A 15559-nucleotide genomic window follows, 5' to 3' on the forward strand; every position below is an offset into this window, starting at 1 on the left:
TCTGTTGAGTATTGAGTTGCATAGGATGAAAACTAGGACACAAAGCTAAGAGCGAAAAGAAACAACCCCCCCCCCCCTAAAAAACAACAAACAAAAATGAAGATCCTTGAGCTTCTAAATGTCAATAGTGTGCATATTTTACTGGAACAAAATTAAAGATGTTCAGCAATTAGAGAAACAAGGTTCTACACACAACGTTCTCAGCTTGGAGGGTTCCTGTGTAGGTTAAATGATAGAAAAGATTAAATAAGAAGAAATCACAACTAAATATAAACATAAGGACTCCATACGCAACACGAGGGGACCTTGATCTAAGGTTATAGAGCTCAGTTTTAACTTTTAACTGGCAGAAGTACTTTTTTTTTTTTTTAAACACTTGAAATAACAGAAATCCTGTTGATTCTGTTCATCGCTGATTATTATTATTAGGTTTTTTTTTTTATATAAACTACATCTAATCTTGCCCAGTTATTCATAAACCCCCCCAGTAACATTCACTTTAATACAGAAATTAATGCTTAAATCTTTTGACACAATAGCTTAAGGGAAACTAATACGTATATTTAGCTTCATTATTGGAGAATTTCTCTGGAGAAAGTCCGGCTTGAATTTTGCAACAATACTGGACTGACAGGATGGACTTGTGCGCAATCAATTGTGAATGAAATTAAAAAAGGTATTAAAAAGAAAAAAAAGAAAAAAAAAAGTGCCCTGTTGAACAGTTGTTCTCTCCTAGGCTTCCGCAGCCGGACAGGAAAATAAAAGTAGTAAAGTAAAGAAAGTAAAGAAAAGAATAAACCTTAGTCTGCAGCAGCATACAGCATTGATTTATGACCTCGTTGGGGGAAACTGCACATCAGAAGTACAAAGCTAGGACGTTATTAGTAATTTGGATGATTTGTCCCATCCAAGCTCCGCCCACAAACGCGCTCCTACATAATGACAGTCACAAAACTGGACGAGCTGCACGCAAAACAACTCGTATCCTTAAAAAGGGGACAGTCCTTCAGAGTGAGGTGGTTGATTTCTAGACTGCGGTGGTTGTGGCGGTGAACTGAACTGGACGTCGGTCACCATGGCAACACCATAACAACTATACCCTTAACTTAACATACTATCCAAACCCACCAGCGGAGCTGCACTCGTCTTCTGAGTTTCATAAATGGATGGCAATTGATTGTGAAACAGTGGCAAACCTGAACGAATGCGTTTGCCTCGCAGCATCCTGCACGTACCCCTCCGCCAGGCACGGATTTACACATACAGGTTTTGGGCCAAAACCTTCTCAGAACGATCATAGAGGGGTATAAAACCACTTTTTTGGCCATATTTGTCAGATTGAGAAGTTGAAATCTTGAGTAAGAGCATCTTCACTATGGGGAGCATCTAAAAGTAGGCTATTGTACTCGAGCAGTGTGTGTGTGTGATGCTTCAGGACAGATTTGTGGGGAGTTCTTATAAATGTTTGGGATTTTGGAGGGAAATTTCTTTTATTTAGAGGCATTAGACTCCATTCAAATGTCTGAGTCCTTTCACCACTGCTGTGTTTCTCTAGAACTTCCCACTTTGTTTACCTCTGCGCTGTTTAATTATGCAGATATTTAGTGGACTGTCTGAAAATACTGAGCTAAACAGTGGCAAATTCATCGCGGCTTCCAGCCTGCTGAGCTTTGACCATCTCCAACACCACAGTCCAGTTCGGTGGAGTAGCTTACTAAAACTGAAACCTCAAAATCGAAGACCACCAGCTTCCCAAAAACCTTGGCACAGCTCGTTCAATCTAGCAGCTACAGAAGAGCACGTCTGTGGGCGGAGCATATGAGCGATGGGTCGACTGCTTATGCTTCTAACCTGAATGTCCAGCGGTTTCCAGTTACTCTGTGTATGAACCCACTTCTGATATGTAGCCCCCTTGACATCTACAATCTACAAGGCAGTCCTTATGTAATGGCACAGAGGCGTGTACTATAGTCCAATCTCAACCCCCCCCCCATCCCCCCCATCCCGCCCTCTCTCTCCGTTCTGTGGTCCTGCAGCCACTCAGCTCACTCCCCAGTGACCACCTCCTTACATTCCACAAACCCAAGCTGCTCTTACCTCAGTACTAGTAGCATACTGAAAGTCTGAACCCAAATGGGACGGCGCTAGAGCCGACCCGCACTGTTTGGGGAACTGATTTCGGACCACAGACTCGTGAGCTCATGAGGCGGTGACCCCCTCCCACTCCACCAGATACTGCACTTTACCATCTTCGGTCACTCTGCGGGCCAGGACTCTGTACTTTTCACCGCAGGCCATGCGGCCGGCGGCGCCGAAGTAGCTGCTGATCGAGCTCTTGAGGTGGCTGAGCTGGGCGTTGGGGTCCAGGCTCTGCAGAAAGTCTGTGGGGTGGAGCCGGGGGAGGGTGGGCTCCGGGACGCTGGGGCTGACTGGCTCAGGGCGAGGGGGTATTTCAGGGTTCGGGGGTTGAAGTGCTCTCCGAGGCCGGCCGCGGCGCCTCTTCACTGGAGGCTGAGTGACGGGCCAGAGGCGGTCCGAGTAAATCTTGCTGGGGCTGCTCAGGCTGGAGGAATATGCAGAAGTTTATTATTAAAACATTGCTTATTATTAATAACCACACACACACACACACACACACACACACACACACACACACACACACGTTTGGAGGATCGAACCCACAACCCCTGTCCCCTGGAGTGGCAGAGAGGGTTAAGGGTTAGAGGACCAGGATATCAAACCCACAAGCCTGTGATTAATAATCCAGCACCAACAACCAGTAATAACCACTAAACCACTGCTCTGGAATTTTGCTTTCAAATTTGCTGCACAAATGCACTGGTTAGTTCTTCTAAAGATGCAGTTGATGCAAAGGTTAATTAATGAACTGATACCAGAACCTAACTGCTTTTCACTTTGGCGTGAGCTGGCTTTAATCACCAGGTGAAATGTACCTGCGGCCTATTAAAAGTGGACAGTACCTGGATATACTAGTTGAGGTAGTTTCACTCATTGTGGCACCAACGGATTCGACGTCCGAGGTACTTGATGATGGCACAGACTTTTCACTTTTGATGCTGGAAAACAGAACAAAGAGAAATTACAGCAGAATTCAACCAACTCCAAATATTTCCAGAAGAGATTAGTACTCTCCTCCTACCTTTTAGAGGTCATCGCATCCAGGGAGTTGCTGTCTAGAGCTGGGAACTTCACATCATGCTACATTTGAGGGGGAAAAAGGGAACAGCAGAAATGTCATTTCCCTACAGGCTGTAGTTAAGTGTCAGGGCTGTTGCTACGGCTTATATCAGTAATTTAATTAATCGATTATTTCAACAATTATTTGAATAATCAGATTTATAAAATAAACAAAAACTAAAATATAAATAAACAATATATTTATAAACAATAAATAAAACAAGCCATCCTGAGCATCTTAAAGATTTTAGAACGCTACAGAAAATCATTATTTGGGAACAAATGCATGTGTCGGGCTGTACCTAACCATGGCCAGTTCACTGGGAACATGCACTGGATGTATTTAAACTCCCTGAGAAACTAAGTTTAACTGATGCAGCAATAAAACCGATCTGTGAAACCTCTCTCACACACAGTTCTACAACTACTAGCTAGGTCTTAAACCCCCACCTGTGCCAAAAGTCCTTCAGATCGTCTTAGCTTGGCCAGTGTTTCTAGAGAGTGGGAATTGTGCTTCCTCTTTCCTTTCTTCACGAGTCCATTGGTGACCATGCTGAAGAAGAGAAGGTGCTTTACTGCAGCGGTTACAAAACAAACAAGTGAGCGAGAGAGGAGCGAGAGAAAGAAGGCGAGAGTAAGAATACTAAGGTAGAGAGAGCTGAAACAGAAAGAAGAGACGGGATAAAGACGAACAGAGAAAGTAAGAGGAAAGAGGAAAATACAAGAACAAGAAAAGAAAAAGAGAATGTGTGTGAGGTGAGCGCGAGAGAGCACGAGAAAGATGTGAGAAAGAATGCAGGAGTAACAGAGAAAGAGAAAGAGTGAAGGGAGAATAGAGAAAGGGTTAAAAAGACAGACAAATGTAGGAGTGAGTGAAAGAAAGAAAGCAAGAGTATGAGAGAAAAATAGACAGAGTGAGAGAAAATACAAACACAGCAGAAGAAGGTAAGAGTGTGTGCGCGAGAGGAGGAAGGGGAGGGAGGAGTTGAGAAAGTGTAGGAAAGAAAAAAAAGGGAGAAATAAGTGAAAGAACGCGAGAGCAAGTACAAAAACTAAAAAAAGTGAACAGTGAAGACAAGAGACAAGAAATATACAAGGGCAACGAGAATGAGAGTGCATGCGAGAGCAAAAAGAGAGAAAGCATAGGTAAGAAAAAGTCAGAAAGAAGACAAAGTAAGAGAGAAACATACAGAGAAAAGGGTGAAACGAGAGAGAGAGAGAGAGAGAGAGCGAGACACAAACGAGACTGACTGCAAGAGAGCGCGAGAGTGTGCCAAAAGAGAAAGTGGGGAAGAAAACAGTGAGAAGGAGAGAGCAACTGCAGGAGTGAGAGGCCAACAGAGAGAGACTGACAGAGAGAGAGAGAGAGAGAGAGAGAGAGAGAGAGACACAGAGAGAGACAGACCGACTGAGAGACACACAGAGAGAGAGAGAGAGAGAGAGAGAGACACACACAGAGAGAGAGACAGACCGACAGAGAGACACACAAAGAGAGAGAGAGAGACCGACAGAGAGACACAGAGAGAGAGAGAGACAGACCGACAGAGAGACACACAAAGAGAGAGACCGACAGACACACAGAGAGAGAGAGACACACAGAGAGAGAGAGAGAGAGAGAGAGAGAGAGAGAGAGAGAGAGAGACCGACAGAGAGACACACAGAGAGAGACAGACCGACAGAGAGACACACAGAGAGAGACAGACCGACAGACACAGAGAGAGAGAGACACAGAGAGAGAGAGACACACACAGACACAGAGAGAGAGAGAGACGGACGGAGAGAGAGAGAGAGAGAGAGAGACAGAAAGAGAGAAAAAGAATCAATCATGACCCTCACCTGGACGAATGGGGGGGCTTGCTGGACTTCCTGCCTTTGATCTTAATCTCCTGAGAAGCTTTTTCCTGCTCCCTGTACGAGGGGGTCTCGGAGCTGTGGGGGGATGGTGGGAAGCGGATCCGTAATCCGAACAGGTGTTTCTTCTTCTTTATCTCCTTCCCTGAAATGAACCTGGAGAAGAGAAGGAGGAGTCTAAGCTGATCTGCTGCTCCAGCTGAAGCTCTGGGGGGTTTGGTGTGGAGGAGGCGGGACTTACATGGCAGGGTTGTTATTAAGTGCTTCCAGAATTCGGTCGTATCGCTCCGATTTAGGGGTGTCTGCAAGCTGCACATACAACAACAGACAAAAGGAGAAGGTGGTGATGCATTTCAGCTGACGTGCACAGTGTTAGTTCCTTCCACACACACACACACACACACACACACACACACACACACACCTTCTACCCACAATGACCGGTCATTTTATCAGAAACGCCTGCCATACAGTAGGAGTGGGAGATAAAAAAAAAAAAAATATCCTGGTGCGTAAAGACATCTTCAGGACACACAATATTTACTGCGATGTTCTGACACACTGCATCAGTAGTGGTAGATTCTCAAAAACATTAAATAATAAAATAATAATAATTATAAATAATAATAAACTAATAGTATAATTATAAATGGTAAAAGGTGCACATATGTCACTATACTATGTTCAGTGAAATGTGTCCTCCGCATTTGACCCATCTGTGGTAGTGAACACACACTAGTGAACTAGCGGCAGTGAGCGCACACACCCCAGAGCGGTGGGCTGCCAACCCCAGCGCCCAGGGAGCAAAGAGAGTGAAGAGCTTTGCTAGCCTTTCATTAATACTCCTAGGGCCCTATTTTAGCGACCTTTAAACAAGCCGTCAACCATGCAGCTTGATTTAGGGGGCGTGTCGTTGTGTCTTTTCTATGGTAACGACGGGAAAAGTTCGCCTTGCTCGGTTGAAATGCTCAAAAGTCATGTACTGAGTCTCCTAATGAATCATGGGTGTGTTTGGTTTATTACTGCACGTTATGTTCAAAACAATCAGTGTCGCTCGCTATCCCTTTAAGAGCCAGGTGCGGTCAGACTGACCTTGGCGGGTTGCTATTTCAGTGGTGTAAAGCGTGGGGGGTGTACAAGCGTCGGGCTGCACGTGCCTGTGTTGACAATTCACTGCCAAGATAGCAACGAACGTCAGTCAGTCAGTGGAGCTCCTGCTGTGTTTTTCCACTGCCAAGATACACAGTAACACTCCAGAAATTGACCTCAACACGCCTCATTTCGAGACCACCGCACCCATCAGCGTAAATATATTCACAAGCAGCGCTGCTGTTTAAATGACGCAGGAGGAAGACGTGAAGACAGACTGTTGGTGGGGGGTAAGATAGGGCCCCTAAATTCCAAGTATCCCCCAAGACAGTGTCTCACAGGATGTAGGGAACTTGTAGGTCTTCCTGACTAAAAGGCCTTTGGGTGTAAGAACAAGATAGGTACCTAAATTGTAAACCTGAGAACAGGAAACTGTGGTACCTCGCCCAGCTGTAGCCCGTCCCAGTTCTCGTTGATGTAATCCATGAGCTCTAGTTCCGAATCAAAGTACTTCTTTTTGTGAATAACGCTCAGGTTGTAGAGGCTGAGGTGTGCAACATCTACCCTGTGTAGGAGAGCAGAACCCACAGATCATTAAAAAGGGCTTTTAAATGACATCCAATTAAAAAATATCATATACTGAATTTACCATCTAAGAGGCAGCCGTTTGAGGTACTCCGGTCCACTACTGCAAACTGAACAAATAAACAGATAGAACCTACGAGCAGGAAAACAAATTAAATATAATAAACATAATTAATAAACAGACTTGACCACTTACCATATTTTAAGTAGAACACAGTTGATTATCATATATTAACGATAAAACAGCAGAAATGTCCTAATCTCAAATAGAAACAATATACTGTGTCCAGTAAAATCAGCTCCACTGACCATACAGCAGCACTGTGGAGGTCTATAAGTCCAGACTGTGTCCATCTGTTTCTCTGCAGACTCTGTGATCAGCCTCCTCCTTTCATCCTGTTTGTTCTTCAATGCTCAGGACCCCACAGGACTGACCACCACAGAGGAGACTGTAGTATTGGGATGGTGGGTCAGTCATTCTCAGCACTGCAGTGACACTGACTGACTGACTGACTGACCAGGTGGCGGCTCTGGTGGTACGAGTGGATCAGACACAGCAGTGCTGCTGCTGGAGTGCTTAAACACTGTGTCTGTCTGTCCACTCACTGTCCACTTACTATTAGACACTCCCACCTAGGTGGTCGAGCCTGTAGATGAAGGTAAAGTCAGAGACAGGAGCTCTCTGATCTGCTGCTGCACAGTTTGCGTTGGTCATCCTCTAGTAGCCCTTAATCAGTGACCACAGGATGCAGATAGCTGGATATTGCTGGTTGGTGGACTATTCTCAGTCCAGTCCACTCGTACCACAAGCACAACACACACTACTAACACGCTCGCCACCGCCAGGTCAGTCAGCGTCACTGCAGTACTGAGAATGACTGACCCACCACTCAAATACTACAGTCTGCTCTGTGGTGGTCTGTACTGTGAGGTCCTGAGCATTGAAGAACAAACAGGATGAAAGGAGGAGGCTGATCACAGAGTCTGCAGAGAAACAGATGGACACAGTCTGGACTTATAGACCTCCACAGTGCTGCTGTCTGCTTTATCATGTCTTTTCCCAACGCCCCATTATTTACCTGTCTCCATTGAGCATAGGCCTCTCAAAACACTGGATGCACGCCTCATGAAACCACTGTTTGCATCTGTTACACTGCAGCATTTTCAGAAACCAGCTGTGGAGAAATGAATATTTCACAGATTACCTTCAATTAATCTAGCATGGGCTACTAATGACCATTTTAACTAATTGAATAAGTACTTAATTAATAAAAATAAAATAAAATTAATAAAAATATATGCATTAGTGAGCCACACTAGTGATACTCTAAAGAAACAGGACAGTAAATAGGGAACGTGTGTAGTGCACACTCACTCTCCAGGCCCTCCACAGTAGCAGTAGCATTGCTGGGCGTTAGTTTTGTGGCCCTGATCCCACACCAGCTCGTTCAGGCTGTAGGGCAGAGACTGCTTCATCTCCTGCAGCGCTTTGGCGTTCGGCCCCTTCTTGCGCGCACCCCCCCTCTGAAATCAGGACACAGCATACGTAGTTAAAACCTAAAGAGCAGTAAAAAGGTGAAGACAGACTAATATAGAAAGGCTCTGAGCTTTCCCTCAAGGCTGTGTGGTGTTATGTAACAGTTAGCTGGTTCAGACGGTTTAGATCTGACTGATATACAAAGCTGATGTGCGATGATGTATTTCGTAATGGATGTGTTCAGTGACGCTGGAAAACTGCACCAAAATATCTGCCTTTTTTACTCTTTTAGGATCTGTGCTAATACAGGTCATATTTCTATATTTAATAAATGCACAAAACAATATAATATTATCATCATATAAAGGAGTCAGCACCCGCAGACCGCCACGAGACATTCTGGACATCAGCATCGGCCCATAACCGCCCTATTAGTGCATACTCACTGGAAATGCAGTTTATAGGCCGAACACTAAGAAGATAAGATTGTTCTTAAATGCAATTCGCCAAAAAAAAATAAAATAAAATAAAGATTTCTCAAAAAGTAAATTATGAATTACTTTATTTTCTTAGGATGTTGTTCTCTTATTTAGGCCAATTGTAATGTGCTGTATTTCACAGATTATCATATATAACGCAGTAAGTAAAAATAAATATTTCCAAATATTAAGTTAAAGTGGAAAGTAAAGAGTGAATTGGAGGACAAACTATACAATACTGAAGATTTTTCACCAGGTTGCCAAAAAATGCATTAAAAATTATAATATATAATTATAATCATCTAATTCAAAATATATAAATATATAAACTGTGTGTATATATATATATATATATATATATATATATATATATATATATACATACATACATACATACATACACACACACACACACACACATAATGATAATTCAATGACCCAATAACTACTATTGAATAATAATTCAATTAAAGTAATTAACTACTAAAATGATCTGTATTGTCATCAAATTAAGATGAAAGAATTACATAAGAAAAAAACAATTATTCAAAATATTCCCGTGTGGCCCGAGACACCAATTAACACTTTCCAGAAAGGAGATCATCAAAATCAACAACTAAAAGATTCCCTAATCAGTGCTACACGGTAGATTCTCCACCCGACATCTTGCTTTTCTACTGTAAACACCATGACGTCCATTACTGAACTTCATTATATCTTTCGTTTAACTTTATTTGTCTTAATTAACACCGACAGCGTGTGAAGAATTCAAGACCAGCAAACCTTTGTTGTCGTTGCGAACACGCACTGCCGGCAGAGCCATTTCTCATCAGATTCAATGACGCTCGAGTCGATGATGGGAGTATGGCAGAGCTGATGGTATCCTGCAACATAACCCAACAGCAGACAGAAGGAGAGGTTTGATGTAGTGTCTACAGCTCCCCCATCCCTGCTCTGTAACTTGGTCTACGTGGTCTGACAGACACTCGGTGGCTGAGCTGATCTCTGTGAGCTGTTCCTCCTAAACTCTTCCACTGTTCAATAATAACACCACTCACAGCTGATGGAGGAAGATCTAGGAGGGAGGAAATTTCACCAGCTGACTTGTTGGCTCCTATTACATACAGAACCACGCTGGAGTTCAGTGAGCTCTTCAGAACCTCCCGTTCTTTCACTGATGTGTGGAAGAAAGGCAGACTGCAGGGCTAGGGGCTTGATTTTATACACCTGTGGTGTGTCCCAATACTTTTGTCACTAAAGTTCTTTTAATACAAAGCAGTTAAGGTATAATAAAATAAGTAAATAGACTCAGTATTAGCATCTCCTCACCTTGTCCACACTTGTCGCAGATGACCATTTCGTTGGGCGGTTCTGAGCTTTCATTCTGGCAAATGGTGCAAAGCATCTCCTCTCCACTGTCCCCTGTAAAACAGCAGCACCATTGCAATTACTGTCCCGGGACTGTTCACACCCAACAGGCCGAACCCAGCCAGGTATCAGTGCTAGTGAGGAGCGGGTGAAGATTAAAGGTGGGACATGTATGTGCCCTTAATCTCAAATGCACATTAAATGTAGCAGGACTTCTGTCCAAGCCATTTGGACGATTCCTATTGGTCCATTTCCCCATTTAAAAAAAAAGAAAAGGTCCACACAATCTAAAGAGAGCTTTTGACGACGTTGGCAATATTACGCAATTCTGCGTAATAAAGTTCTTAAAGCCATGTTTACTTGACCCCGTTGACCCAACAACACTAATCCCAGTGCACCAACTAACCCAATTAACTCTTTGGCAAAGTGGAGTGCTCAGGGGGTTAAGGGGAATACCTGGAACCGTGTGCATTTAGAGGGATAGACACTAGATTAGTGCATGCCGGCTTGTGCACGGCCTACTGGAGTGTTACAATACCATCAGTAAAAGTATCCAGCTGCATGTTCGTCCACTTCTTCAGGCCTCTACAAAGAAAACTGACAGGTGGAAAAACTCCATGTGAATTACAACTGTTCTGCTTGGAGCCGTGTGCATCAGTGGTCTCCAACCCTTCTGCAGGTTTCAGCTTCGAGCCAAGACAAACAGGAAGGAAGTCATTAGTTGATTCAGGTGAGATGAATTGGGGTGGATCCCAATCCAGCAGGAGTTGGAGACCACTGAAGTGCACTATACAGTCAGTCACAGGTCAGGTTACCTACTACAGCAGGATTTCCCCCCAAAGTCAGGCCTAAGGAACCCTGGCTCTGCACATTTCTGTGTGTTCCTGACTCCAACACACCTGACCTGGCATGTGACGAGCTTATTAATTAAAGTTAAGGACTTGGAGGACTTCGTTCCTACTCCTCCTCTACCAGATTCAAAATAAGTGGAGGAATCAGGAGGAACGAGGAGGGCCCATCCCAGCCCTAATACTCGCGAGCCATTCGCTGTAGCTGCACAGATCCAGCACATGTGTGGCAAATCCATCCATTTGACTGGGTTCATTGGAAATTTTTAAACACCTGCTCATGGCCGAGATACAGGTACCAGTAGAAGCTGACTACACTTACTGCTGATGTTTTGAGGGCAATTAATGACCACCATCTTTTAAAGTCCTCCAGGGTAGCATGACCTCATGTATGCTCCCCTGTAAGCCGCTTTGGACCGACAGCGAGGCAGCATCACAACTTCATTTCCAGGTCAGGGAGCAGAGGAGGGGGGGGGATCAGTACTTTTCTAGGGTTTCTGGATGCACCCCAGGAGTGCTAGGATATGGGGAAAAGCACAAAAATGTGCAAGGAGTGGGTGGGGTCCACAGGACTGGGCTTGGGAGCCTCTGCACTAGGCCATTTCAATGCACTGTTGTTGTGATGTCACACCAACCAACCCATTTACATAGATCAGTCTATTCAGCCTACAGCAGTTTAGCCCCGCCCACAAATAATAAGATATTAGGAGTGTTTCTGCATTTGGAACGAGGCACAAAACAAACAGCCAATCAGAACAGAGCTCATTATGTTATATAAGTCGCAAAAATGATGTTTATATATCTGGTCAGTTTTTTTTTTTTTTTTACTTTTATTTTATCCAATTTCCTCTTTAAATATACAATCGATATATCCCCAATATATATATCCTTCTAATATATCCTTTTAATATATAAATTCTCTCTCATTCATGTTTTTATTTATATATATAATATGTAATATATATAAATATAAGAGAGAGCGAGGGGTCAGTTTGACTTGAAATTATTTTATCCGATGCCAATTACCCAACCTGTACATAATCCCACCCCCCATCAGACGCAATGCCCCCCTCACCAGTGAAGGTGGACCAGCATACACCCCCTCTAACCCGTGCGCAGTCAAGCCGCTCATTTTTTGAAACGCCGTCGGGAAAATATCGCCAGGCAACCACCTGGAGGGAAGTGTCACATACCCGGCTCCAGTGCACCTGCCAGCACCACAATGAGGGGGCGGTAGAAGGGGGGTGCCATCTACCCACCCTGAAGAGAGCAAGGCCAATTGTGCTCTCACGGGACCTCGGCTGCCGATGGCTAGCAGCAGGACTGGGATTTGAACCAGCGATTCTCTGATCATAGTGACAGCCCCTTAGTCCACTGGACCACCCGGAGCCCCCCAGTTTGACTTTTGTTATACATATAACTGCATAAATATCATAAGTGATAAGGGATGTAGGCCACAGGCCTTTTAACTTAAATATATGTTAATTAGGTGAGATATGATTAAATAGATTTAATATCATGTAATTCTATGTCACTCTGAACCGACTTATTGGTCCAACGTGTGCAATACAGGTGCAGTCTGCTACTGTTAGGTGAACAACTCACCTGTTTGAATGTCCTTCCAAAGAACCCACGATTTAGACTGATCTTCAAAAACCACAAAACAGCGATGCTTCTGTTGGTCTATCTGTGAGAGGGAAAACACAGGTGACCTGAAAGCGTGGACAAATAAATATAATACACACATTTCTACTTTCTTGACTTAATAACTAACAACAAATACAAATAAACATATCAGCCAATATCAGCCCTATCAGCCAAGACTTCAACCTCCAGGTGTGCTGGACGTTTACCAATCTTATGTTTTTAACCAAAACATTAACCAACCAAAACCTGTTTAAAAAAAAAAAAAAGCTTCACTAAATGTCCAAATGTTTGTGGACACCCTTTCTAATGTTGTAAGCTGCCCCCACTGCCGACACAGATGTGCAAATGCACACACACAGCTTGTCTAGTCCCTTAAGAGAAGAAGTACTGCCAATAGAATAGGACTCTCTGAAGCAGATCAACATCATGACCCTATTGGCTCCAAGCTGCCTAATAATGCCAGGCATGGGCTAGAGGAGGGGTATAAAGCCCCCCAGCAGCATTGAGGAGCTGTGGAGCAGTGGAGGAACTGTGTTCTCTGGAATGATGGATGGAGAAGCTCCATCCAGTACTTTTGGGAGGAGTAGGGGAGTTGAGGATGGGATGGCGGATGGTGAAGATCCAACATACTGACCTCACTAAGGCTCTCGTCACTGAATGCAATCAAATCCACACAGCAGTGCTTCTCCAAAATCTAGTAAACAAACTAAATCTACTATCCAAAGTAAAGAAGACCTGGATTAATTTTGTGAGGAAATCTGGAGTCCGAGATAAATCATGATCAGCTAATTTCCCCCCTCATCTATTCTATACTCTCTATCACTGATGTGTGGTTGTGTGCTTGTGTGTGTGTGTGTGTGTGTGTGTGTGTGTGTGTGTGTTCTCACCTTCGCGATGGTCGCCAGATAAAACAGCCCATCTGACCATCGAGCTAGAACGTCCTGCCCCTCCTCGAACTTGCTGGCGAGTCTGGCCGCGTCACTCTGCCCATCTCCGAGGGAGAGTTTGGACAGGGACACTGGTGACTTGTCTTGACTGTGGGAAGGAGACTTCTGATGGCAGCCCAGACTGTTTGCGACCGTTGAGTCTCTGTTATGAAAAAGGGGAAAAACGACATCTCGGTGAAGGCATAACCGACACTACTCAACCACCACAACACCAGACCTGACTGATGTTTACAAATTACAAACAAAAGTTTTTCTGTATTAATAAATAAAAAAGGAGCGGTTAATGGTAGAGCGTGATCTGATCTAGGACTGATAGATGATCACCTTTTAACATGTGAAGGTGAATCTGGCAGGGGTTCTTTACATAGTGTCAAAACTTTATGATGAATGAACCAACGGAACCAATAGAAATTCCCAAAATTACTAAGAATAAAGGCAGCGGCAGCTCAGCAGTTAGACCACCGGGCTATTGATGACAGGGTTGTGGGTTCGATACCCGGGCTTGGCAAGCTGCCACTGTTGGGTCCTTGAGCAAGGCCCTTCACCCTCTGGGTGTGGGTGGGTGTGTGTTTTCACTACCACAGATGGGTCCAATGCAGAGGACACATTTTGCTGAACGTAAATACATGCACCTAAAGAAATTATTTTTATATTATTTAATTATTTTTATTTATATTTAATCATTGATTATAAAATAATAATAATAATACCAAAATCCTATGCCATACTGAAAAGTATTTTATTTACAAATTAAAATGACTATTAATAATTTTAATACATTAAAATGTGCAGTTATTATTAGGCACTGGCAATATGCACAATATACTCACTCACACATGTTGAGTATCACCATCAAACAAATAATAATAATAATAATAATAATAATAAAAAGAAGAAGAGAAGAAATTACTATGATTACTATTGCCCAGCTCTGCTTAATATATAAAATAATAATAAAATAAATAAAAAATATATATATATTATAATATCTCCCCCTCACGAGCCCTCCAGGCTGGACCGCGCTCGGCTGCTCTGACTGTAAACAGTGAGGGGGTCTGAGAGCCAGCCCGCAGCGACTCCGCTGCTTCTGAAGGGGGATTTGAAGCAATAATAACCAACATTTTATTAATCAGAGGTTGTAGAAAACAAAGAGAGGGACTGAAGCACAGCCCTGCGTTCCTCCACCACTATAAGAGCGCGTTAGACGGCAGCTCTGCGCTCGCTGGCGGATGTGCGCTGTTTCGCAGGAGCTCCGGCTGGGCTCGTATTGTTGTTGTATTGTTCAGCAGAAAAGGCTGTTTATCAGCGGTCTTACCTCATTCGGCCACCTCCCACGGTTGAACTGCCGCATATACAGAAAAACAAAAAGCTCAACTTCAAAGTAAACGCTGTCAGCTTAGCGAAAAAGCTGCAGTTTCTATGTTTTCAACAAAAAGCAAATGAGTGTTTTCCCCCCATCGCCGCTCTCGCCATTTTGGGTTCCCGCTGAGCCGAGGGTGCATTATGGGAAGTTTCCCTCACAAAATTTGAATTTGAAAGAGGTGTGTTTTGTTTGTTTATTTATTTATTTATTCATGCATTCATTTATTCGCCCTATTTTTTTTTTAAACCGTTGCATTAACGTTTGCTTATCCTAATCCTGACCCCCGTGTCCGCTCTTAAGAAGAGCATTGTACGCTAACAAGGCGCCCGCATGTTTTCAAAACGTTAGCTAGGCTAACAATGAATGGGAGGTGATGCACACTACCTTTCTCCACAGCAGGATATACTAGTTAAGCCCGAATTTCCTGAATATGTGACTCAGCATCAACAATCCGAACATTTATCTGACAGTAAAAGACAGAAATACGGGTTTTTACGATGGTTTCCCTCAAACGGACTACAAAAGCTGTTGCGCGGCGACGTCACTGCCATGCGTCTCAAGCAGCGGCGTCTGCACCGAGTCGTGGGATTTGTAGTTCAGCAGGAGTTGAACCGATTGGGCGGATTGTGGAGTGTGAATATGCCCGAAAGACGTTTTCTGTGAGGTCATTTCATGCGTAGATGTTGTGCATGTGTCAACTTTGCACT

At 43.7% G+C, this 15559-nt stretch overlaps 1 protein-coding gene across 2 annotated transcripts; it reads right to left on the minus strand.

Annotated features, from left to right (window-relative positions):
- Positions 1–2036: 2036 nt before the first annotated feature.
- mtf2 (metal response element binding transcription factor 2) lies at positions 2037–15265 on the minus strand. Of its 2 annotated transcripts, none has more exons than XM_072668828.1 (15): positions 15237–15265; positions 13430–13631; positions 12501–12582; positions 10009–10101; positions 9463–9563; positions 8099–8247; positions 7803–7898; positions 6788–6856; positions 6580–6703; positions 5291–5358; positions 5035–5205; positions 3649–3751; positions 3161–3219; positions 2982–3077; positions 2037–2563 (listed from the first exon to the last, which is right to left on the minus strand). In XM_072668828.1, exons 4-15 carry the CDS (start codon positions 10082–10084, stop codon positions 2200–2202), a joined length of 1476 nt encoding a protein of 491 aa, XP_072524929.1. In that variant the 5' UTR covers positions 10085–10101; positions 12501–12582; positions 13430–13631; positions 15237–15265; the 3' UTR covers positions 2037–2199. The 2 variants fall into 2 exon arrangements, with proteins under 2 accessions (XP_072524929.1, XP_072524928.1); XM_072668827.1 differs by lacking the exon at positions 15237–15265 and adding an exon at positions 14805–15041.
- Between the last annotated feature and the right edge of the window lie 294 nt (positions 15266–15559).

This window comes from Salminus brasiliensis, chromosome 23 (genome assembly GCF_030463535.1).
Source record: "Salminus brasiliensis chromosome 23, fSalBra1.hap2, whole genome shotgun sequence".
In the NCBI taxonomy this organism is placed as follows: Eukaryota; Metazoa; Chordata; class Actinopteri; order Characiformes; family Bryconidae; genus Salminus; species Salminus brasiliensis.